At 38.6% G+C, this 24,796-nt stretch overlaps 6 protein-coding genes across 9 annotated transcripts; 3 read left to right on the forward strand and 3 right to left on the reverse strand.

Annotated features, from left to right (window-relative positions):
• Positions 1-675: 675 nt before the first annotated feature.
• On the reverse strand, positions 676-2,848 carry LOC104791258 (uncharacterized). The gene is made up of 2 exons (XM_010517091.3): positions 1,095-2,848; positions 676-1,012 (listed from the first exon to the last, which is right to left on the reverse strand). Exon 1 carries the CDS (start codon positions 2,501-2,503, stop codon positions 1,298-1,300), a length of 1,206 nt encoding a protein of 401 aa, XP_010515393.1. The 5' UTR covers positions 2,504-2,848; the 3' UTR covers positions 676-1,012; positions 1,095-1,297.
• A 6,315-nt stretch (positions 2,849-9,163) lies between these two features.
• On the forward strand, positions 9,164-9,970 carry LOC104699759 (uncharacterized protein At4g04775-like). The gene is made up of 2 exons (XM_010415104.3): positions 9,164-9,521; positions 9,622-9,970. The coding sequence occupies exons 1-2, from the start codon at positions 9,348-9,350 to the stop codon at positions 9,919-9,921; spliced, it is 474 nt and encodes a 157-aa protein (XP_010413406.1). The 5' UTR covers positions 9,164-9,347; the 3' UTR covers positions 9,922-9,970.
• A 63-nt stretch (positions 9,971-10,033) lies between these two features.
• On the reverse strand, positions 10,034-13,083 carry LOC104728712 (uncharacterized). 2 transcript variants are annotated; one of them, XM_087453195.1, is made up of 4 exons: positions 11,617-13,083; positions 11,117-11,531; positions 10,473-10,999; positions 10,034-10,393 (listed from the first exon to the last, which is right to left on the reverse strand). In XM_087453195.1, exons 1-4 carry the CDS (start codon positions 12,700-12,702, stop codon positions 10,250-10,252), a joined length of 2,172 nt encoding a protein of 723 aa, XP_087309321.1. In that variant the 5' UTR covers positions 12,703-13,083; the 3' UTR covers positions 10,034-10,249. The 2 variants fall into 2 exon arrangements, with proteins under 2 accessions (XP_087309321.1, XP_087309320.1); XM_087453194.1 differs by having other exon boundaries at positions 10,034-10,999; positions 11,617-12,848.
• Positions 13,084-13,134: 51 nt separating this feature from the next.
• LOC104699037 (uncharacterized) lies at positions 13,135-14,033 on the forward strand (the record flags this gene model as incomplete). Its single annotated transcript, XM_010414390.3, has 2 exons — positions 13,135-13,600; positions 13,693-14,033. Coding segments are annotated over 2 exons (552 nt in total), but the record flags the coding sequence as incomplete, so codon positions are not given.
• A 601-nt stretch (positions 14,034-14,634) lies between these two features.
• LOC104791260 (putative calcium-binding protein CML20) lies at positions 14,635-16,223 on the forward strand. Its single transcript, XM_087453198.1, has 6 exons — positions 14,635-14,772; positions 15,137-15,291; positions 15,376-15,403; positions 15,496-15,648; positions 15,728-15,830; positions 15,929-16,223. The coding sequence occupies exons 1-6, from the start codon at positions 14,770-14,772 to the stop codon at positions 15,994-15,996; spliced, it is 510 nt and encodes a 169-aa protein (XP_087309324.1). The 5' UTR covers positions 14,635-14,769; the 3' UTR covers positions 15,997-16,223.
• Positions 16,224-16,284: 61 nt separating this feature from the next.
• LOC104791261 (uncharacterized) lies at positions 16,285-24,667 on the reverse strand. Of its 3 annotated transcripts, none has more exons than XM_087453197.1 (9): positions 24,469-24,667; positions 22,728-24,264; positions 19,354-22,639; positions 19,067-19,257; positions 18,828-18,972; positions 18,368-18,566; positions 18,006-18,272; positions 17,274-17,923; positions 16,285-17,186 (listed from the first exon to the last, which is right to left on the reverse strand). In XM_087453197.1, exons 2-9 carry the CDS (start codon positions 24,101-24,103, stop codon positions 16,602-16,604), a joined length of 6,699 nt encoding a protein of 2,232 aa, XP_087309323.1. In that variant the 5' UTR covers positions 24,104-24,264; positions 24,469-24,667; the 3' UTR covers positions 16,285-16,601. The 3 variants fall into 3 exon arrangements, with proteins under 3 accessions (XP_087309323.1, XP_010515398.2, XP_019102311.2); XM_010517096.3 differs by having other exon boundaries at positions 18,006-18,278; XM_019246766.2 differs by lacking the exon at positions 24,469-24,667 and having other exon boundaries at positions 18,006-18,278; positions 22,728-23,809; positions 23,929-24,166.
• Positions 24,668-24,796: the final 129 nt, after the last annotated feature.

Below are 24,796 nucleotides of genomic sequence, written 5' to 3' on the forward strand. Positions count from 1 at the left end.
TGTTTTTTTTTTTTTTTTTTTGAAGTATCAACTTGGTCAGGTTTGGTTTGTATTAAATTTTAGTATTGCTATAAAATACAGTAATATTGATTTCTCAAATGTCACAAATAAATTATCTCTACCAGTTCAAAATTCATCCGGTTACATCAGAAAGTCTTTTGTTTGACTAAACCTATGCTCTAATGAAGAATATTTTTATTTTCCTCTTTATTGAAAATATTTAAAATTATACCAAAAAAAAAGTTTGGTATACAATAATAGTACCAGAAATGTAAGGAATATTATTATTATTATTATTATTTGGATATAATGATTGCAACAACAGTCCTTTTACTGGTAAAAGGTTGGTTATGATCACTGATCACAACGTAAGCAAACATATTATTTCCGAGTGTACCTAGCTGTAGATTGTCTGATACATCTCATCTAACCTCATAATTTTTCCTGGATTATTAAGTGTGTTTGGTATATCAGCTAGTAGTAGTACACATCTTTTGTATTTGGCTGAATTATCTTTAATAACATTTCCCAATAATTGTCCAAATTATTTCCAAAATATTATTTTGTTTACTTGCTTTTGGTTTAAACTTTAAACATAACATTTGTTGATAACATGTTAAACCATCTGCAACAACTATCAAACAAAAATTGCGATTTCCTTATTGATATGAATTATCGTAAAAAAATACTGTTATATTAATACTTTGTTTTATATCGTGGTTAAGTAATCATTTCATAGTATATTAACAAAAAAGTAATAATTTCATAGTTTGTTTTTCACGTCGACCGATACGGGGTACAATTTACAAAAACCACAAAGGTTAAATAAAAGACAGCGTTGCGTTAAGAAAACGACGTCGGCTTTGGCATCGTTCGCGGGACCCCAAGTTGGTCACACGTGCGTTTGTGCTTCTTTTTGATGATTTTATAGATATTCCACAAACGAACCTTTCCCAAAAGTAATTTATTCGAAAAACACCCCGATAAAAACAAATCGATCAAATTAGTCCCCCTACACAAATCGCGAAAATGATCAGAGTTGTACACCAAATCATATTAATATACAAATTTGGATCTCTTTATTTATTACTTACTTATTTAGTGTCCTTTTTTTCTTCACAGTGCAACCACGCTTACCCCATTTATTTAAATCTCTTGCTTCTAAATAACAAATACAAGATTACACATATTTTAGACCTTTTTTTGAAAACGTTAAAATCTAATTATGTGTTTTTTTTTATATAGTAATTGTATTCTTGAGGGGGTAATTAAAAGTGAAAAAAGAATCTCGAATATATCATGACCGAGAAACCGACTCAGCAAGTTTCCCGATTCGTTGGACTAGTTCAGGAGATAACTTCTTAACCGGTTTCTTCTCCTTCTCCGGTCTAAAATCAAAACCAAGTGCATCCGATACTTCTTCGGAGCTCCATCCAGCTTTTCGGAGCGACTCCGAGAACCGACCCGCTTTCAAAAGCAACGCATCAAGAACCGCTTGATTGTCTAAAATCACCATTTCACCCTCAAAGAATCCAGATGCTGACACGTGTACAATATCATCGACGTCGGATTCGCTCCACCCGCCTCCTCTTAAAACCGACCCGATCCGGTTCACGTAATCGTCGACCCATTTCGGCGTCTCTGATCTTGGTAAATCTAGAAACCTCTCCGGCGACGAAGAGTGTGACGACGACATGGAAGAAGCAGAGTTTCTCCTCCGTCGATCAACCGCCGCGTCACTCCAAAACTCAACCCATCTCGGTGTACCCGACCCATGAACCCGACCCGAATCTAAACTCATTCTTGAAAAATTAGACGACGAAGATGGCCCGGCTGATTTCTCACTAACCGAACGCTGCTTAGTTAAAACAACCGGACACGTGCCGGAGCCTCTGAACAAAGACTCACGCTCGAAGAAATCAGAAAGATCCGACCCGCAACAGAAAATCCGGGTCTCATCAATGTAAAAAACCGGGTTACCCGCTAAAGACGGGTTACAAGGAATATAGCAGTGATCAAAGATTGGTATCATCAAAGGAGCTCTTTTGAGAGCATTCCTCGCGACCCGTAAAGCTTTTTCCGGGTCGGACGGTCGTAAACCCCAAGACTTGCTCCAGAGAGTGTTCCTCGCGATCTGAAACGAGACGGCGGCGATGGGAAGATCGATCATAGCCCTTAGATGAAGACGAGCTCCGGGAGAACGCCAGTCTGGGAAACCAGCTCCGACGGGTAAACCGGCGGTGAGAACAGCACGGAGGTCAGGTGGGAAAGCGAATGCGAACTCTGCTTCGGCTATGGCGAATTCGGAGTCGGTTAAACCCGGTTGGACTTGGATCCTCGAGGTGTGTAAGTGTGAGATGACTTGATCAGCTAGAGATGAGAAAGAGACGAGACTGTTTCTTACAGTTGGTGTCGTTGGTGCAGCGGCTCGTGCTGAGAGACGACGGAGACCCGCGGCGTGTGATGGTCTGAGACCGGTCATTCTCCGATCAACGTCGACCATTTTACTCTTTTTTGGGGAAGGTGAAAGAAGAAAACTTTGGAGTAAGAGAGATGTGAGAAAGTGTGAAACTTTATGAGTTATGGGGTTTCAGATTATGTCTGATAGGCCAAGAGAGAGAGAGAAGTGTTGATGGAAAAAAAATGGGAGCTTTGGTTTATTTATAGCAAGTTTTATTGGTGGGGTTCTTCTAGTTATTGTCTTTTATAATTGTATATAATAATATGGTTTTTATGAGATATGGAAATTGTGGTGACAAGAAGAAAAAAGGGTGTGTGATTGTGGGAATCTGTAGTGACTTCATCGACTAGACTAATTTTGATGATTAATAAAGTGTTTTGTATTTTTCTTCTTCTTCTTTCATTTGAGAGATTCTTCTTTTTAAGTTTTTTAGTTTTGTGTTAATTATGTAAAATGAAGAGCCATTCAGATACCTTTCTGATCGGTTTAGACTTTTGTTTTTAAGTTCTCTTATTCACACGGCTCTGATTTTCTTGGAAACAAAGTGTAGGACCCTTGCGTTAAGTGGATGCAAGCATGGTTATTATTCAAAAATCTGATTTATCCACATTAATCTTTAAATAGAGATAGAGTCGGTTCATTATTTTTTTCCTTAAGCATAACTAACGCGATTTAGATCTGAATGAAATTGAGAACTATCATATAAATATTATTTCACAGTTTTTTTTTTTTTTTAACATGTAATAGCTTAAGAACTAGAGAATTGACATTTAAATCAAATTTGAGGATAAGGGCTTAATATGAGAATTTCAAATTATATTATGTTATTTCTTTACTCAACTTTTTTTCTTTTTGACAGCAGTCATTTTTTTGTATAGATTAACTGAATAAAAAATATAATGCAGTTCTTACAAGTCGAAGTATTACAAACTAAAAACGATAATTTATATACTTAAGTTGGGTTAAGTTCAGTTATTACAGAAACATTAACAAGAAAACGTACGTAAACATATTTTATGATATCATTATATAACTTAGGCGAATTAGATATCAACTCACAATTTGTTTTTTTTTTTTTTTTTGGATAGTCGAATTTTAAGCTTTTCGTCAACTATAAGAAGAAGATAATTTCCGGTTTAAACCAAAACCGAGGACCAATCTGGTTTTATAGTCGACCTTAGTGTGATTAGAGTTTTGTTTCGGATTTTGAAGCATTGTGGATAGTAAAAACAAAGGGAACACAAGTGATTAGACGTAAGCCAATATCATACCCACTCCGCCACGCTGCATCAAATCATGCTCCTCATTCGATTAGGGACAAAATAAATATTAACTACTGTTTGATTTTGATTTGGAATGATCTACTTATAATCATAAAATTTCGCAGTGGAATTAGAAGGAATATAATATTATCCCTACAGCATACCAAGACGTCGATTATATTACAAAAAGTATTTAAGAGTATTTTTTGTTTCTTTCTGAAATGTTATTTTGGAAAGTTCTAAGAAAAGAAAAATAAAATAGCAGTACACACAGGCAGCTTTGCTCACGCGTGAATTGTAGTTGTAAAGTTGAAAATTCCACCGCTTGTGGTTTTGATTTATGTTAAAAAAAACTTTTTACTTAAGTTGTGATTTAATTTAATGCGATGGTGAATCTATGACCGTTGAAGAATATAATCTTTAGGGGTAAGCAATAAAAACGGTCACGCGACTCTAGGCCACTCTACTCGGGAATCTCACATGCTAATACCAATATGGCATGGATTCTTTAGATAAAAATGTTTTCGAGTGTTTAATCGAAAATCATAATTTTAAAAATGATAATTTGATTCTATTACATATTCAAATTGGCTTCTTACAATGTGTTTAAATATTACAATATGAACACACTAGTTTGTGTATTTATATGTTAATGTCGCCGAAACTACGTAGTAAAATATGCTTTAGTTTCAAACTAAACGGTCATTATGTCAGGCTTAACCACATGGTATGGAACTAATTTTTATCACATCACATGTTAGGTAATTGCTTACAACTTTTTCAATCCCTGGTTATGTTTAAGATTTTGCACATAATTTCAACTTTTTTTGTCAAATTTCCATGAATCATTTGGCAATTTTAATATGTTAGTGGGTCAACGGCATACCGTACGTGAATCGGGCGTAATTAATGGAGTATCAAAGTAACTTATTATTGCTTTTTCAAGATATTAACTTGTAGATTACATTTATATTTGAAGCTCACACTTGCAAATCATATACTAATACAAAATCTATTTAACATAATTAAGCTTCTTCTGCAGCCCCTTCTCAAGTATGACGTTCTTTGTTTGTAGTTTAATCACACCAACAGATCTGTTTCATTCTATTATTATTCTGCGATTTTGTTATAGTGTTATGAACATGTTAAAATGATAATAAATAACCAAGCTAGCTAACTTAGCTAAGAAACTTCTATACCACTCCACTTGCTCTGTCCAGTTATAATTGTGTCCGACCCATTTCCAAAGTTTAAACTATTTATCTATAGCCCTTTATCTATTTTTATACTGTACTTCTCAACCGTTGGTGGTGTTATACCATGGCAATCACATACATTATAATGCACTACTAAATAAACAATTTCACTAAAAAAACATTGTTAATGTTATAGCATAACGTATTGTGGTTTTCAGAAATATGGATCACAATTCACAACCTTAGATCTCGTGATCATATAAAAAAGAAAAGAAAATGGAGCAGAAAAGAAGCTGGATCAGATCTGTAGGTAGTAGTAATTGTAAGAGGTTTTTGGGATTATCATCGATGACAAGACCATACTGTATTTTATTTATTAAAATTGACCATTTTTTCGTCTATACATGAACTACATCATACACGATGTGAAAGGTTAGACTTAGGTATGGGTAAGAGTTAATGAAATGTTCTCATAAGGTGAGGAGTATTTGTTGTCTGGGTGTGAAGCTTTAGGAACATTTACAAGTTAGATGTTTAATTGTTAGCTGAAGACTGAAGTTGTGTGACATTTGTAGGGTCCATTTTGTCCCAACCACATAATCAAAAAAACCTTTTAATGATTTTTTTGGAGTTCTATGGGAAGGTGCCATTTTTTTGCAACTAGTTCATTTAATATATAGGAATTTGTATGTTGTCGTGGTCGTCTGGCTAAAATAATTTCTCATTCAAATCTTGTTGCTTCGCAGACGTCTATGTACTAAGCTATCTGATTGTTCTGATTTGGTCTTCTTACTTCTTCATGTACGTTTAACATAAAAACAGGAACATGTTAAATAGTCTCCTTCTTCACGTCGATGTATGTACGTCGACAACGACAAGTGTAAATGGCCATCGAAAAAAATATACTCATTTACTTCTTCTTTTTGTTGCTGTTGTTGTTAAAGTATATACTCAACTCATTTACTTATGAAACAGATTAAAACAATGGTACATGATATATTAGTATTAGTTATAATTAAGCTCTAGTTGACTATCATCCATATCAATTTAAATTAAACATGGACGACACATGATAAGGTCAAATACCTTGGACTTCACGTGATGTTCCTTATATATTTGACAAATATTTCGACGAAATTTATGGCAATATCACCTTATATTGAAAGTGTCGTTACAAAAAGTCATTATCGTAGACAATTTTGGTCCGTTTGTGTGGCTTCGACTCTATCGACCGTTGTTATGTCCCCACTCAATCCCAACAATCTTTTTTTTTTCTTTGTTAAAGACTCAATCACAACAATCGATCATTCAATTTGGTCCAACAGCTTTGGTTTGGTTCAATGTCTTCGTAAGAAATATGTCAAATCTCTTGTTGCATGATGGGGTTGGTTTTCGTAATTGCTTTTATTTGTTTGGTGATGTATTTATCTATAATATCACTATCTAAATCAACATTACAAAAGTTTACTAGCAGTACTGGTACAGAATTATGATCAGATCTAATATTTTTTTTTGAAAAATATAATTTGAACAGTCACATATATCTTCTTTAGTTCTTAACTATAATAAAGTTTTAATTACATGCTAATAAAAAAGAGAGGACCTTAAAATAGTTATACAAAACTTGTTTTGTTAATATAGTTATTTTTGTTAAACAAATGTTGATTTGTCGCATTTTAAGGTGAGCCACTCGAATATAATATTATCAAACTACACAAAGATGGCCTATATGATCTCAATGATAGATTAGCTATGAATTTTATGATACACTATTATATTAACTACTACAATTGTTGTCTTAGTTAAATAAATTCAGAGTGGGTTATATAGCTCCCCCCATGTGCCTAATACATTATTAGTTATTACCTTCCACAATAACCTATTTCACGAATAATTAAGAGAACAAGTAGACCATATATGCATGCATATAGCCATATCAAGTTGCTATTAGAAGTTTAAAAACAGATACACAATAAACACATTACTCCTGTTCTTATAAAATTATGATTAAAATCTAGCACTGTTAGTAGCCAAAATTCAATTATAAGTCTAATGAGAATAAGATTAAAATATACGTCCACTAACTTGTCGAATGAATAAACACTTTATTAACAACCGAGATGATATATATGACCAAATCAGTAGTTTTTATGGTTGCTAAGTCAAAATTCATAACTACCGAGATAAACACATTATCAAATTTATCCTCGTTTCATCAGATTACTCTTCGAAAGTTCGAATTACCTTATACTAATAAAAGAGACGATTGATTCTAGTGAAAGTACGAGACTACGAGCAACATTTTTTTTTTATAATATAAAGTAAGAGAAACTTTATTGCTTAATTCACTACCTCCTTTTCATACACAAATCTACTTTTGATAAAAATATATAGTATACTTTTACATATCCAAAAGATGATAAGCACTCGTGTGGTCGATATCTCATGTCCTGTTCTTTATAATTTGATTCTTGGTAGGTTCTAGGGTGGCTATAAAAGCCTCACCATTGTAGAAGCGTGCGTGCATGCGGTGGTGAAGGATAAAGTGAGCTTCTCATTGTTTTCTTCATAATTTTTCATTTTTGATTCTTTTTTTTGGATTGAGGTTAGGCCAATGTGATTTTGCAGGTCTTTGTTTTACTTTCATTCACATACAGATTAACTATTTTATTCAAAATTTACAAAATTCTATTTATGTATAGATATAGTAAACTTTTGGGCATGCCATGATACATTTATATAAGAACGAGTTTAGTTATATTGTGGAATCACGATTCACATGAAAAGTAGAATTTACGAATTTACATTGGACGAACAATCAGTAAGAATAAATCAAGCAAAAGTTGCATAGTGGATGATCATATACATAAACATAAGTATAACATATATATCAAATTTTAGTTTTAACATTTAATGATCGAAATTCTTATAACAAATTTAATTCAATTCGTGTGACTATTTTCAAAAAAAATTCTTTCTTTCTGATGTTTCCAAAAGAAGTTTCAACTGCACGTCAACCGTTTCTATTTAAGGTTTCGAATAGTGATGATTATCATAGAGCATCACATTCTTCTGATATAAAAATGTACCGTATATCATGAATAAGTATTAGAAATGGTAGTGCAAGCCTATATATTCAATGCAGCAATGCGGCTAATCAAACTCTAACGAGTAAAAGACCCTCCACCTGACTCCACTCGCACATTGAGTTATGACTTAATTATCATCGGCTATGATGTTGTCGTCCAAACATAATGAGTCTGCTGAGGTTGGTTCACATTGTCTAAACTGGACCCTTTTTTGGTTCAACAACTAGTTCAAGCAGTAAAGTATTATTTAATACAGTTAGTTCAACCGGCCATGACAAGATTTTTCCCTGATTGGACATTAGTGATTTACACGTTGTGATATCTCCAATATATATGATCTTCAACAATCTAACCTTGACCTAGCTCCAATTCCTATTTTGTTTCTAGCTACTCGAATCAAAATCTCGTTTGCTAATCTTATCATATATTCCAAATAGTTATCGTTTGATCAAGATGAGCAGCAAGTGTAAATCAGTAAATGACCGTAGACAGCTTTATGTATGGTTTAGTGTTAGCTACCGTATATTGCTAAAAGTACATAATTATTGGGCCGTAAGAAGCCAACTGGACCAACAAAAATATCCATAGAAACAATCCTAAAATAATTCAAATCCATATCGTTTGCTAAAATCTAAAAACAGTATCTTTTAATCTCGAAAGGACATTATATAAAGATGACGATGATGTTACAACACTTAAGGTCGTTTAGCTATAACAACCCACTAGTTTTTTTCATATACATAATAAACTCATAAAAGCAATTTTGTATCAGACTTTTTACTCATAAAGATACCTTTATTCTAATAATAAAAAGAAGAATTTCCAAAATTTTCAGGTATTTTAACCATTTATGCAACACCAACTTGTGTTAGCTTAGTTATTTCTAGTTATTACATAATTTAATAAAATTAAAATAAACAATTCTAATAAATCCAGGTCATTATCATGATTTGGGCCGGCCCAATATCTCTGATGCGTCGGCGACACCACTCTCTCTCTCTCTCTTCTCCACTCCCTTTATAACTAATTTTGGGAAAACGTCCTGGTTCCCCATGAGAACTATGATATCGTATCAGATGGAGCCCGATCTTTACCCCCGTTCCAGATGGCTCTCCTGAAATTCTTCTCAATCTATATACCCATATATCGGGATGTTATCGGTTTAAAGAGTGAACCGATACGAAACCGTTCATACCAAATAGAAAACCAAAAATAAAACCTGACTGATGTTAATAATCCGACCCGAGACGATACATCTATAACACATCTATAACTCCATTAAAATCCCCAAATCCTCAAACCCTAAAAGCATAAAATTCTTAAATCGATCTTTGCAACCATGAGTACCGTTTCTGGAGGTTCGAGTGGTTCATCAAATGTTCGACAAAGAGGATTCGTCGTTGGCGTGCCTAAGAGATGCTGGTGTGGGGAACACATCGTGGCAAAGAATTCCAAATCCGAGCCTAATCCTTCTCGGAGATACTTTCGATGTCGAGAAGCAGCAGCAAAGAAGGTACTATGTTATGCTTTGTTTGATGTAGACATCGACCTAATCCAAATCCGAGCCTAATCCTTCTCATCAATTTTCATTGTATTCTATGATATAATGTTAGCTTGTGAACGATAACCACATCTTTAAGTGGGTCGATGAGGCATTGTTGGACGAGGTAGCAACATTGGGTGTTCAATTTGAGAGAGTAAAAGAAGAGATGAAAGAGCGTACAATAGAGACATTGCAAGAACAGAAGCTGAAATTTGAGAAGATGCAAATGGAGTTCGAAAAAGAGCTTTGTGAGAGGGTTGAAGAAGTTTTGTTGGAAGCAAAAGCTGAATTGCAATGTAGGATGAATAAGAGTATAATTGTATGTGTTTTCGGTTTTATGATCTTGTTTGCTCTGTTTAAGCTTGTATGATGAGCTATTGTAAACTATTGTTCGGTTGTAATCTATTGTTGTTCGGTTGTATGCTCTGCTTTATGCTCTTGTTTGTTTTGGTGTTGAGTGTGAACTCCTGTTGGTGTTGCTATTGCATTTAATAAGATAAGACATTCCACATTTCATAAAAGGCAGAACATGATGAACACATGTTCTGAAAACAAGCAGAATGATAACGTTTTGAAATCATGTTCTCAACATGATCACAGACCAAAAACATAACCCTACTAGTCTATTCGACCAAAATACAGATCCAACTAGTCTCTTAAACCAAAAAACAGACCCCTACTACCATAATCTTCAATATTCAGGCTTGTGAAAGTCCTCCACCACCTTGAGATAGTCCTCCACCACCCTGAACAACTTCTCCTCCACCAGATTGAGAAAGTCCACCACCATCTTGAGAAAGTCCACCACCTTGAACAACTTCTCCTCCACCACCCTGAGAAGCCTGAAAAACCGCAAATTTCAAAAAATGAGAACAAGAGACTCATCTTGAGAAATAAAATGAGAAAAAACCGATTAACAACCTGTGTTTGATTCTTCTTCTGGTGGTACCTACGGTTATGCTGATCAGAACCACAAATTCCACAGTGCATTATCCTTTTTTTATGTTTTGGTTTCTTCTTGACAGGAGACTCATTTACACTTGGCTTCCTCTTCTTGTCTGCCTTGGTTATCTTCTTTCTCCCAGGTTGTGGTGGCTCAGGTGGAACATGAACATTCTCACCTAAAGTCGAAGGCCAATGACGAGCACCCCTTTGTGGAGTAATGCCATTTGTGTAGTTAAGCCTCCACATAGCAGTTCGAAACCACTGGCAGACATAGTCATCAGCACTTAACGTCCTCTTCAGAATCACTCCATAGGCATGCTCACATGGAATACCACATATTTGATATTTTTTGCAGGTACAAGTCATATTTTGTAAACTAACTCTGTGTTTGTCTCCATCCAGTGTGACTTCAAAGCACCCATTAGTAGAAGGATGCACCTGGCATTCCGAAGCTTTGTCATGCTCTTTAGCAAGAAACCTTGCCACATATGGAGTACATAAACCTGAAACATCAAAAACCAAGAACATTGCATTAAATATGTAGAAATCATAGACAGTCTTTGAATAAAATCATAGACAATCGTAGAAAATTGCATTAAATTTTGAATAAAGTTAATTACCTTTGTGAGAATGAGAGAGAGCTGAACGCTTGGCAATCCGAACCATAGACAGTCTTCTAACTGTCTCCAACATTGCCACAAACGGTTTCTCCCTTGCTTTGTCGATGGTCTTGTTGAAAGATTCTGTGAAGTTGTTGTCAACATCTTCGCAATAACCCCCCAACTTATAGAAGGCACGACACCAGCTCTTTGGTTTCGACTTCATAACATCATCATACACACCAGTGTCATAAGCGTGTATCTGTTCCAGTCTCTCACCGAACTGTTTTGCATTATAGCTCCAAGCCATATGCCAGAGGAGTGGCTTGATTTGCTTCTTGGAAGGATGAGTCTTCTTCAAGTTCCCATAGATGTGTCTAACACACATTCTATGCTCTATTTGTGGTAACTCCAACTCCACAGCTTTTATCAACCCCTAATTGAGAACCAAAAACCAAACATATTAAAAACGAGAGCATTCACATTTATTAACCAATATAATAAATTAGTTAGATACATACCTTTTGTCGATCAGACACTAAAATGTAACCATCTCCCTCGTTTAGATCCAGGTCAGTCTTCAATCTCTTCACAAACCATAACCAATTGTCTTTGTTCTCAACTTGAACAACACACCAGGCTATTGGATAGATGCCATTGTCTGCATCTCTGCCTAATGCAGCAAGCAACTGTCCCTTGATCTTTGCCTTTAAGAAGGCGCCATCAACTCCTATTATTGGCCGGCAAGTCTGTTTCCAAGTTCTTCTAAGGGCATCGAAACAAACATAAAACCGATTGAAGACGTCTTGACCAGCATCATTCTTAATTGTATCAATCTCCACAACAGACCCTGGATTTGCTTCCAAGATCTCAGCTTGGTAATCTCGCAGTCGTGCAAACTGTTGTTCATACTCATACTCTATCCATCCCAAAGCCTTTCTCCGAGCAGCTTGACATTGTGGCCTAGTAGCGGATATCTTCCACCTTTCCATGATAATCTGTTCAATCCTCAAAGGCTTGTAATGATCCGGTTCCTCTCTAATCTTATCGAGAAAAATTCTAGCTATGACTGGGACCTTAAACATCTCACACTCGCCATTGGGGGTACAACAATGCTTATCAATGTATTTCGTAATCTTCCACAAAGATGCGTTTGGAAGAAGTGCAGCAAACACTTTCCATTCACAATTGCCCTTATCCCCAACACATCTAAACCCGAGTTTATCTTTGTCATACCTGTATTGCTTCAAATTGTAACCAGTATGTAGTGCATAGTCCAAGACACTCTCCTTGAATGCGACCCCATTGTAGAAGGATTGGTCTTTCCACAAAGTTCCATCACCACGTCCGATATCCGTAAACACCCTCTCTGGACCCGCACCACGACCACGACCCGCACCACGACCACGACCTTCTTCCTCGTCGTCACTTTCTGGGTACGTATCATGACGAATCGACTCTTCAGCATCGGTAAATTCCTGAGCAAGCATATCGACGTGAAATTCATCTCGATCCTCTCCTTCTTCATCGTACTCTCGTTCTCCAACACCATCTCTTTGCCCAATACCATCTTGTTGCCCAAAACCAGATCGGATTATTAAATCCATCGATTCAATTTGAGAAATCGATGGTGAAATTTGATTTTCTAGGGTTCGTCGCGAGAGAAAACAAAAAAGAGGTTAAAATGTGATTTTAGGGATTTCTCGGTTGAGGGTTATGTTTCTAATCGGGTCAAAATCAGGTTTTAATCGGGTCGAAATCAGGTTTATTTTGGTTTGTAAACTTCGTCACTCGGTTAATCAAATAGTAAACCAATTAAACCTATAGCAATGGTGAAATAGATGATATCTTCTATTCTCATGGAGATACAAAACATAAATTACAGATATATGGGTATATAGATTGAGAAGAATTTCAGGAGAGCCATCTGGAACGGGGGTAAAGATCGGGCTCCATCTGATACGATATCATAGTTCTCATGGGAAACCAGGACGTTTTCCCACTAATCTTCAACTAAACCTTTCTCTCTCTCCCTCTAACCTTTTCACCCAAAATTTTCGACTAAATTACCAAAAAAACCAGCCATTGATCGTAAAACCTTTCCTCCACCGCACACCCCCTCGCCGGGGGTAGTGCGTCGTCTCCACGCGCCTCCTTCTTCTTCTTCTTCTCTCTTGAAACAGCACTCGTGGTCTCCGGATCTGATCCGCGAAGAAGCTTGGTCAAAACGCCAAGATGTCTCCCGTCGCCACCGTTACCTCCGCCGGGGAAAGAGCTTGACCGACGAAGATCTCGACGAGCTCAAAGCGAGTTTCGAACTCGGATTCGGGTTCGGATCTCCGGAGATCGCGGATCAGAGACTTTCTGACACGCTTCCCGCGCTGGAACTCTACTTCGCCGTTCAAAAAAGCTACAACGACGCCGTTTCTAACAAATCCACTACGTCGTCTTCTTCACTCTCCTCCGACGGCGATACCAGTCCTCACAGCTCCGTATACCGAAACAGTACGTATAAACCTATACACACAACATATACATATATACAACTCAATTGACTGATAAATTGATAATAAATATTAATTTGGTTGTTTGAATAGGCGATGATCCGCAAACGGTGAAGACGAAGCTGAAGCAGTGGGCGAGAGTGGTGGCGTGCACAGTGAACCAATCGCTTCCGAGATGAGAATGATTATAACGGCGTTAAATTTAAACGTGGTGGGGATAAAGGTTAATTCGGGAAAGGGATACGTAAATTGAAACGGCCAAACAATTCGGTGGAGTTCAGTCAGCATTGTAGTATTATTTATTACACAACACTATATAGTAGTAGTAGTATATATGTTTGGGACACAACTTGTTTATAGATTACATTATTGTCTATTGTCTATTGTTGCATGATTTGATTTGATATATATACAACAGAGCTCCATTTGCAAAAGTATATTCTTAGATTCTGTTAAGTCTTGTCTTGACTTTTGTCAGGCATGGGCGTGGCGTGGGGCGTGGTGGTGGCTTCTCTTATATACACATGTGTAATTTATTAGCTTGATAAATGATTAAACTAAAGTAAACTTACGTGATTTTTTTTTGTGTATAACTTTGGATTAATTTCAGATAAAACTGATTTTGATTCAAATCAAACGTGTATAACTGATATGAATACTTCTTCCAATCACAAACACTTGTCATCATCATCTATAACATTGTTGTCGTTGATATGGTACAATTTTGGCATGTTAAAATGATCAATGGTTAGAAAAATACAGTAATTGTCAATTAGTTTTGATTAAGGACAATGAATCTACTACACTTGAAATCTATAACAAGTTGATTTTGTGCCCAAGAGACCACCTCAAATAAGAAACACGACATGATTAAAAACTCACAAGCTCCGTAGATGTTATTCTTTCTTTTATGCCTTAAAAGAGAAATTATGATGATTTTATTAGTGTGGGATTAAAGTGTTGGATATGAGGTTTCAAAATATATTAGTGCTAGTTATGGGCCTGCACTATTAGGCCCATCTGACCCATTTCGTTGCCGCTTTTTAGTTTTTTTACTTTTTAGTATGAAAGCAAAGAATAGGAAAGCAGAAACGTTAGATATTATCTCCCGACGCGCAAATTGAAAGAGCTTTTTGCTTCATCGATCGATCTGTTGGATTCATTGCTGAGATGGTTCGTTCGTACCTTTGATTGCTGCTCTTTGTCTTTTCTTCTATGTGTAGCGATTAGGATCTATAGTTAACACAATTTTGCATTATCGGTTATATAAGATCTGATTTGAAAACAGGGGATTTTTTGGGATCATCGAATGGTAGAATGAAGAAATTAGGGTTCTATGATTGAAGGTTTTAGTCTAAAAAAATTGATCTTTATTTTTCCTTTCCTACACTTGGTTAGATTTCATGATAAACCATGAGATGAGATTTGGTTTTTAGTGATTTGAGAGCTCTGCCTTGTGTTTGTTATTGGTGTGTTAAAGAAAATATTGGAGATTTTTTAATATGATAAATTTTTGAATTTGGTGTTGTTACCGCAGTCGAGTTTGTACAGAGGTGTTTCGAGGAAAGAGAAACCGAGACGTCATCATGGGTTGACAACGCAGAAGAGGCAAGAGATTAAGGAAGCTTTTGAGCTGTTTGACACTGATGGGTCTGGCACCATTGATGCTAAAGAGCTTAATGTTGCTATGAGGTAATCTTTGGGCTTGTATGTTTCTCTTCGTTTTTAATGTGATTTTTTTTGGGAACTGATTCTTGAATTTACAATGTTTGATAGGGCGCTTGGTTTTGAAATGACGGAAGAGGTATTATTATTATTTTTTCGGTTTTTCGCTAAGAAAGATTCGTTGTTTATTTTCTGATTCTTATACCTACCTCGATGTGTTGATTTTTGAAGCAAATCAACAAAATGATAGCTGATGTGGACAAAGATGGAAGTGGAGCCATTGATTTTGATGAGTTTGTTCATATGATGACTGCTAAGATTGGTGAAAGAGACACAAAAGAAGAGCTCACCAAAGCATTCCAGATCATTGATCTTGACAAAAATGTATATTTATCTTTAGTTTATGAAATTCTTTACGAGAATACAGTCTTAATTTCTCTAGATATTTGACCTACTATTTCAGGGGAAGATATCTGTTGATGATATTAAACGCATGGCAAAGGACTTGGGTGAGAATTTCACTGATGCTGAGATCAGAGAAATGGTTGAAGAAGCAGATCGAGACCGTAAGTTTCTATTTTTTTTTTCTTTTTTTTTTCTTTCTCTTGTGCAAAGCTTGGTTTGAGTAATAAGATATATGATCTACTAAACTCAAAAACTGCAGATGATGGTGAAGTTAACATGGATGAGTTCATGAGGATGATGAGAAGAACAACTTATGGTGGTAACTAGAAAGGTCGTTGTTTTTAACAATATTGATGAGCTATCAGACCTATATGTTATCTGTAATATTACTGAAGATATTTATTATCAGTTTTTATCGATAGCAGCTTATCTTCATGGCAAGTATTGGTCTGTCTTTGTATTGTAAGATGAACTGATGATGTATAAGCTGATGATGAGTCTACTGTGAAAACTTTAGGAGCTCATTGGTTACTTAATAAGTTCTGTTGAACCTCTATGCGCATATAATTTGCGATGGACTATAAAATGAATTCCACTGAAGTAAAACATAGAATATTAATTCAATAAGTGTAACTATTTTAAAGAAGATAAAGATATTGTTGACAACAGATACATTGGAGCCGTGAATTGGGTATTCTACACCGAAAAGCTCACGGCAATATTTTACCAACATCATACCAAAGTCCCCATATAAAGAGAGACAAAATCTAATTATCTAACGAGAACAAAAAAGAAAAAAGAAAAAGAAAAGCTAATGGAAGTATGGGAAAATTGATTTATAAAAAAAATCCAGATCTTCTTATGAAGCCAAAGCTGGTTGGGTTATTGGAAAGAGTTTACATATCTGAACGGACCTGGATGGGGAAGAATCATCAAATTGAGGGGGAAGTGTTGGTGGTGGAGGAAGCAGAGGCGTTGCTGTTACCAGTCTGCTTAGCCACATAGATCTGCTTGACCTTTGGGTTGTTCGGAAAACCTCTCTCTCTTGCCATGGGTTGGTTTCTGCCATGGAAGCCTGACCTCCGGTTGTGCTGGTGTTGTTGTTGGTGGTGGCTAGACCCACCACCATGCTGAGACGGCGTGTTCTTCTCCTGAGAAGATTGTTGTTGTTGTTGTTGCTGTTGTTGTGCTGGTGGCTTGAAGCCAGGACCAGTTGGATTCTGAGTGTTGTTACTGTTGGGATCAGACAAGGTGGTGGTGGCCTTTGGAGGTGGAGCACAAGAAGTGGAACTGGAACTGTAAGCATTTGAGGACTCAACCATTGCATCTGCCGCTGTGGATGCTTGCATGTTGGGATATCTATTAGGAGGAGGAGGAAGCATGTTGTTGTTAAACTGAGGTGATGGAAGATTGGAGCCATCTGCTGCTTCCTGCTGTTTCTGCATTTGCATTGTTGGAGGACCCGAAAATGGCATGTAAGGCCACCGTGCTCGGACAGGCATCTCCTGAGAAGAAGACTGACCACACCATGAAAATTAATATGAAGTCACTGGATTCTGATACTACTTAGCATTGTTGGAAATCATAATGATGGGATCAAATACCTGGAAAGAAGATGGGTCAAACATTGGCATAGGGAGGTGCTGAAGAGACGGAGGCACAATGTTACATTGCATGGAGGCCACATTTGGATTGTTTACATCACCATCTCCTCCAACCGGAGACGAAGACACGATTGGGTTGTGTTTCCAATCTGGTTGTTTTCCAGATGGGATGTAAGTTGTGCCCATGAAACTCAACCCGCCAAACTGTCCAACGGGTGCAAAGTGGTTATAAACGAACATGTGAGGAGGGCCCTGAACGCCAGGAAAAGTACCGGGTGGGGTTAGGAAAGGACCCGTGAAACCACTAGGAGGAGCATAGAATGAATCTACTCCTGAATGACCCTGCTGTTGCCAGGTCGTAGGTGGACCAGAAACTGTTCCTGGACCTTTCTGGGACTGTGATTGGAGGTTTGCTCCTGCGTCATGGTGCGGGCCAAAAGCATAGATGGGTCCTCTTAACATGGGGTTCACATCAAAGAAAGGGTAATGAGGAGGGCCTGGAGGGAAGTGAGTGATCATTTGGTTTGAGTTGTGTGGACTTGGTACTGGTGGCCACAGAGAGATAGGGGTGTCCACTGAAAGATCTGCAGGGAGAGAAACAATGAGAGACTCTTCAGCTTTTGATAGACTAGGCTCTCCACCAACAGTACCTGTCATAGCGAAAGAAATTACTTTAGACAACAAATAACCATTTTGGGAATATGCATAAACCCGACAGAAAGCAAATATTACCACTTGCTGACCCATCGTCTAACTCTGTTCCTCCGTAAATTTTGGTTTCAACAGGTAATACAGGGCCAGTACCCAAGGCATTCCCACCGGTTTCATCATTAGTTATGGCTGCAACAGCAATAGCTGAAGCAGCGGCTTCGGCTTCTGCTTCACAAATCTCCATGCCGGTGGATGATGGATTGCAATGTTTATTATCTTTTTCAAAATATAAAGAGCTATCGTTCTCCGTACGCCCACCACAGGGAGGGATAACAGTGGAAGATGTAACTGCACCTAATAGAGAAGAAAAGATGCATCATTTAAATGCAAAGACGAATCACTTCAAAAGTGACAATCGAGGTGTTCCGGCCAGCAACTCTCACCAAATTGAATTTTGCCCTCGGCAAGCAATGAATTTATTGGAATTGTGCTGCTTGAAAAAGTACTGTTCTTTGGCACAACAGATACTGGTGTTGGATTCGGCTCGCTAATTCGGTTGGCACCATTTTCAACAGAAACACATGAAAGAAGAGATACGGGTTTCATGGCTTCATCAAGCTGACTCTGGGTAAGGGCCATAACCTACAAGGTAATATCAAAAGGCTTCAGAAACTTGCATAGGCGTAATCCGTGACTGGTAGTAGAGAAAGAGTCAAAAACTATTCAGATTTTTATCTGCTATGACTTCCTTTGTAACAAAATATTACTCTTCATGTTTTCAGTAAACCATTTTATCAATTCATATCGAAATATTTATTTTTGTTGGATGTCTATTTCCTTTTTTGTAGGAACATGAACCCAAGTCAAAACAAGTTAGCGAAACCTTGAGCAATATATACTCACCGGCTGATAGGTGAGTTGGTTACCCCAAGTCCCCACAGATGTATGACTATTATCCAGCACCTTTTTGTTGCTGAATACTAAACCTGACGCTGGATTCTGATCATTTTTGGATATAACTGGAAAAGCACTACTTGCCTGAGTGGACCTGCAAAATGAATTTGAAGGTAAAAAACATAATCATAGGGGAGCTATCTCTGCAAAAAAAAAAGTATTTAAGTTGATCAAATAGAGGAATGTACTTGTTGCTCCCAGATTTTTCATCAGCATGGGAATCTGTTTTAGGGGAAGGTGTGCCAATTGGTGCTAACAGCTGTCTGTTGGAGACGGGGTTAAATTGCTTATTGTTTGTAACTCGGCTGGCTGGTGGACTTCTGTTGGACCTGGCTGCAGTAGTACTGGTCTGGAAAGTTGAACGAGGTTTTCGGGATGCCTGCAAGAAAACAACTTCACTTTTAGTGAGAACTACCTCAGTCATCGTAACAATTCACAAGTAGAATACTAGAGTTTTTAGAATGCATCACAGAACCTTGGATGCCTGAGACTTTTCCTTGATTTCCTTTTCTCTCTGTTCACGGCGATCATTAAGCATTTGCCTTTTTGATCTTACCTCAATAAAATCATCATCGTCACTAGGACCTTCAATGCCATGTTGCTCAAAGACGCGAACAATTCCACTCTGCAAAGGTGCATCAATTTCCTTTTCAGAAATCATATTCCTTTTTAGGTTTGCTTGTCCAGAATTTGGACTGAGTGGATTTCTCACGACAGCATCTTTCCCAATTCTATTCTCATATGAACCCCCACTTATTGTTTTTTGCATAGAATTCGAACCGGACACTGAGCTATCTAAGGCTTGTTTCTGGAACTTGTTGGACACAACATATTTTCTACTCCCGTCTTTTGTAGGATATTGAGCCCTTCCATTACTATTTCGATTATCCTCAGAAGATGGCCAGTTTGATTCCCGAACTCTAAATTCAACCCTCTGACGCCGATATCTTCTATTACCGCCAGAATCTACCCGAGAAACCTCAGCATTACCTGATGAGCGCAAGCCAGAATTTCTAACTGCAGTAGTGTCAGATTGGACTTGGTATCCTGATTGTCTTTCAACAAAATTTGATTTTCCATGACTCATCTTTCGAGGAGGTAATTGCGACTTACCAGACAACTCCGGTTGCTTTTGAGGTAGCACAGCAGCCTCAATGCTCGCTGCCACTGGAGATTTATTAGCATTCTTCAGTGTGCCTCCATCAGAAACATTCGTCGGTCTTCTAAGAACACTAAGCTGAGGGTTTGAGACAGAGGTTGCTGCATTTCTAGCAATCAGGTTACCCGAATATCCTTGAACAGTCGCCGAGGATCCAGGATTCTGATTCAAAGCATAAGTTGATAAACCGTTCCCTTGGATAACTGAATGATGTGGTGGTGGCAGCACCCCTTGTGATATTGGGGATGTATATCGTAATTGACCAAACTGAATGATAGGAGACTGGGGTTGTTGCATATGGGTAAGCGAGGAACCAAATTGGGGATGAAGAGGGAGTGGCATTTGGATGGAACCAATCTGTATGGCAGGGAAAGGAGACGGTATCAGCGAGGGACCAGAAAACAAACCAAACTGAAACTTGACAGGCTCCTCCATCTGTGCTGATGTCGTAGATTCAGGAGGAATAGCTGTCTGAAGAGATGATGGATGAAGACTACTGCTGTGAGGTGGTATGACAGGATGAGTAGAAACGGTAATATTACTCGTGGAGCCTACTTTATTGGCCACCTCAAATGACTGCCGACCATTATTTTGGTGAATTGGCAAGTTCTGCATCATGGTTTCAGCACCCTGGAAGTTCCTAGACACATTATGCATGCTCAACGGATCAGAAATTTCAACAGGTTGGGCGGCTTGTTCACCACGGCTTTTCTCAATAGAAGGTCTTTCATTATCTAAAGAATCGACACTATGCTGAGTAAGTGGAAATGTTGCTTCGGAGTTCTGTTGACATTTTTCAAAGTCATCGCTGGGTATTTCAACCTCCACTCCTTCATTAAAGCCTAAGACTAGATTAGAGTCCTTATCCTCGAGATGCATTTCTTCTAACTCTTCAGCGAGATCTATGTTCTCATCTACCCCGTGTATTTTATCATCCTCCTGGTATCCATCTTCATCTTCATCGTATTCTTCTTGTTCCTGCAACCTTTCATTACTATCAAGAGTCCACTCTTCATTATCCCAACAAGACACAGAGCCTGTAACAATCATCAAACTATCCTTTCCAGTGTCACTAGAAATATTTGGTGCTCCCCCCCTCTTCTCTAGTAAACCAGTATCTTCTCCCTTTCTGGAAGTAGCTAAGACAGATGCATCTGCTGATTCATCCAAGTCATCATGAGAGAGGTGAACGGGGGAATCAGGTGGGCTAGTAACGGAAAGTGAAGACTGTGAGTCACATCTTCCAGTCAGCTTGCTATCCAACTGATGATGTTCATCGATACCACTTCCAGGCAGCACATGATGATCTTGAAGTTCCCCTATATAACTGGCTAGGACGGTCGAATTAGTCCTACCTGTATGGTTATAATTAATCCCTCCAACAGAAGTTGAGGGGCCAGGATGCTCACCCTCACCACTTCTAAAGGACGGCTTCTGCCTAGACTCCTGGGGAGGGGGAAGAACACGTGGCTGCCTTACTGAATACCTTGGTCTTCCAAAAGGATAATAGTCATCTCCCTCCGGATTTTGGTACAACTTTTCAGGATAAGTAGGGTATGGACCATGGCGTGCACGGCCATGGTTTTGTCCCCATCCAGGTTCACCATATTGCTCTCCAAAACTTTCACGAGATTCAGATTCCATCCTAGCATGGGTCCTTCCATCTCCAGGAATTCTCCAACTCTGATCAATTGAATGCTCTGGGAATCCTGGTTTGAAGTAGGAAGGGGCACTGAGATATCCGGTTGTACCAAAGAACTCTTCTTGTGGGCTATGTGGAACATTCTCCATATTTTGTGGAACAAATCTCGAATTGCTTCCACTCTCAATATCTTCCTTTCTCCAAGTAGGCTTTTGTCTATCAGGGAACCCAAAAGAGCCGTCTCTAGAAAATTGAGAAGCGGCATTGTTCTCAAAAGATCTAATGGGCACTGGTAGATCTGAAGTTGATGACGTAGTAGTAATTCTATCCACCATTCTTTCGCTGTCTTCCCAGTCAACAACATCTGCAGACTCTTTTTCTTTAACAATATCTAAGAACTTATCCTCTGAAACGGTTGAAGAGCTGCTGCAACCTTTGGCAGCTTCGGCCTGTCTCCTGGATATTTTTTCTTCCAACTCTAGAAGCTTTTGCTTAGCAGCCTGCTTCCTCCTTTCTTCCTCCATGAGCAACCTATGTTTCTCCTCTTCTTTTGACTTTCTCAACTCTTCTGCCCTCCTTGCAGCCTCTACTCTCTCCTGCTCGTTTCTGAAAGCAGCTTCTCTAGCCTCTTCTTCTAATCTTCTTTGCTGCTCATCTTGTTCGCGAGCCTGCCGCAGTTTCTCTTCTTCTTCGGTTCGAGCTAGTTCTATCACCCTTTCTTGTTCCTCAATGATCCGCCGGCGTTCCTCTTCCTGCATCTTTTGAACTCGTTCAAGTTCAGCCTCAAACGACTCCCTGACAGGATCATGAAACTCTGTTTGCTTTAATGCCTCTTTCTTCTTCTTAGCAACACCAAGTACTGGGAATGGATCATGGACATCAAATCCAGAGTCACCAAAGTCTTTTATGAAAGGATCTTCCACATGAGGTTTGTCACTTTTGAAGAAGGGACGATTATCCCTGCAAGAAGTTAATATAAAGAGCATCAATTAGGAAAATCTTGTTACAACAAGTAAGCAGACTTATACTAGTTGAGTTTGTTCCGTACCTATTTTGATGTTCCATTCCATACCCGTCCCGGTTAAATGTTCCTCTGTTGCTGTAGCTATCCATATTATTATTCCATGGCTGTCTTCCTCCATGCTGATATGGAGCCTCTCTAGCTCCAGAATTATTCCAAACATTTTCCCTTGATGATGACGAGACGTAGTTACTTTTCTTAGCAGCTTCTCTGCCCCTACTAGACGGCCTTGCTCCATATATATTTTTACTATTATTTGCACCTTCATTTTGGAGTGGTGCGGAGACTCTCCAAGCGTTGGCCTCCCTTCCTCCTCCACTAACTGGTCTTACTTGAGTCATAGAGGACTTCACAGTTTCATTTTCACGCTGCCCTGGTTTGTCAAAAGAATTAGGTGTAGCATGCTTTTGGGGCAGGACATGAGTCCTTGGAAGATCAAAACCCCTATCCCAAAATGGTTCATTCTTTGAGTAGCCATGATCTCTGACCCGATCTCTTAACCCATGACTAGTGTCACGCTCATCATCAGCCCAATCAGAGCGTGGTGCCAAACGAACAAGAGGCAGTGGCCCTGGAAAATAATCTTTTTTCCTCACTTGTTCAGATGAATGTAATCCATCTGAGAAATTAGGACTCTCGCTGAGCTCATTACCGAGGCGGCTACGCCCAGACTGGTTTTGAGGCCTCATCTCTACAAGTGAACTGCCACTACCAGAGACACCTCTCGGCTCTTTTGAAAACTCTTCGCCTGTACCTTGCTTCTGTTTCTGATTTACACCCTCCTTCTGTTTCTGCCCAGACACAGAAGCTGAAGGCAGAGAAGCCTTAAGGGACGGAAAATCTTCACCCCTCAAAGTAGCAACTTTCTCTACATGATGAAAAGCTCGTTCCATAGGTTCAGCTGCACCAACACGAGAAGCAAGGGACATATTCAAGCCATTACTCCCCCTGGTAACACCTTCAGCAGTATGGTTGGCAGTATCACCATCAGTAGCTGTAGCGGCAGGCTTACTCCATCCCATACCAGATGAAGCAGGTCTGGTTCCAGTCCCAGTGATTCCTCCACCAGAATGAAAGCTCGAACCAGATGAATCAACTCGCTCATGCTCCTTACGGAGTGAAGGAAGGTTCAAGGGGGGTGGTACAGATAGCTTCGGCCCAGCATTCTGCGAGCTTCTTGGCCGTGAAAGGACAACCATACTTCCTCCTCCTCCTCCCCCAACTCCACCACCGCCATAGCCACCACCACCTCCTCCTCCTCTCCCTCGGTTCGCCCCATAACCTCCAGATTGATTATACTGATGATGAGATTGATAGCCATAAGACTTATTCAGATTCACAGACGCGTACTTGTTTCCATCTCCATGATTAGCCATATCCCGCTTCCGCCGATCACTGAACATCGCCAACGCATCAAACCCTAAAACCTAGATCTGGTTCTCTCCCAGTCAAATTCGTCCGCAGTCTTATTGCCTCAGATCTACTTCAGTGACGAATTGATCAAAAATTGGAAAAATCAATCGAAGAATCTCTCTCTCTCTCTCTCTCTCTCTCTCTCTCTCCCCTGAATCAAAAAAACACCAAAACCAAAACAATCAAATTCCCAGATTCGATCCTTTGAGATAAACCAGAGAGAGCTAGGTTGAAGCATAGATAGATAAATGATAAATCAAAAGTGATGGAAATCGACGAATTAGGGTTTCGTTTTCTCTTTTCAAATCAGCTCGAAACGGACCCCCGTGTGTAAGGAAGGCCGCGCAATATTTACCTTCGGCGGTGGTGGGCGTATGATAACGACGACGGTGGCTAAAGTGCGCTGATGTCAGACGACGAAGCGCGAGGGAACGAATCGTCGGAAAAAAAAAGGAAAGCCCTACCCCTACTCACTGCCTCTTTGTCGGAGTTTAATAAAAACCAAAATTAAAAAAAAAAAATTATACGAACAAAAAAAAAAAAAAAAAACAAAGCTGAGGCACGAGAGATAAACCAGGACAAGCTTTACTCTTTTTTATGTTTTTGACCTCGAATTAACTAATCATCTCTTTATTAGCCCATGATTATCAGTTTGATCATATTTACCCCATTACTCATGCTAC

The sequence above is a fragment of the Camelina sativa genome, chromosome 6 (assembly GCF_030686135.1).
Source record: "Camelina sativa cultivar CO46 ecotype springtype chromosome 6, ASM3068613v1".
In the NCBI taxonomy this organism is placed as follows: Eukaryota; Viridiplantae; Streptophyta; class Magnoliopsida; order Brassicales; family Brassicaceae; genus Camelina; species Camelina sativa.

Excerpts from the sequence above, each read along its gene's own strand:
- LOC104791258 (XM_010517091.3), bottom strand. The coding sequence starts at position 2,503 with ATGGTCGACGTTGATCGGAGAATGACCGGTCTCAGACCATCACACGCC.
- LOC104728712 (XM_087453194.1), bottom strand. The coding sequence starts at position 12,702 with ATGGATTTAATAATCCGATCTGGTTTTGGGCAACAAGATGGTATTGGG. Across the intron at positions 11,532-11,616 it reads TAGTGTCTGATCGACAAAAG|GGGTTGATAAAAGCTGTGGA; the intron begins GTATGTATCTAA and ends GTTCTCAATTAG. Across the intron at positions 11,000-11,116 it reads TCTCTCTCATTCTCACAAAG|GTTTATGTACTCCATATGTG; the intron begins GTAATTAACTTT and ends TTGATGTTTCAG.
- LOC104699759 (XM_010415104.3), top strand. The coding sequence starts at position 9,348 with ATGAGTACCGTTTCTGGAGGTTCGAGTGGTTCATCAAATGTTCGACAA. Across the intron at positions 9,522-9,621 it reads GAGAAGCAGCAGCAAAGAAG|CTTGTGAACGATAACCACAT; the intron begins GTACTATGTTAT and ends ATATAATGTTAG.
- LOC104791261 (XM_010517096.3), bottom strand. The coding sequence starts at position 24,103 with ATGTTCAGTGATCGGCGGAAGCGGGATATGGCTAATCATGGAGATGGA. Across the intron at positions 22,640-22,727 it reads GGAATGGAACATCAAAATAG|GGATAATCGTCCCTTCTTCA; the intron begins GTACGGAACAAA and ends AACTTCTTGCAG. Across the intron at positions 18,279-18,367 it reads CGAGGGCAAAATTCAATTTG|GTGCAGTTACATCTTCCACT; the intron begins GTGAGAGTTGCT and ends CTTCTCTATTAG.
- LOC104791260 (XM_087453198.1), top strand. Across the intron at positions 15,404-15,495 it reads GTTTTGAAATGACGGAAGAG|CAAATCAACAAAATGATAGC; the intron begins GTATTATTATTA and ends TGATTTTTGAAG. Across the intron at positions 15,831-15,928 it reads TGAAGAAGCAGATCGAGACC|ATGATGGTGAAGTTAACATG; the intron begins GTAAGTTTCTAT and ends CAAAAACTGCAG.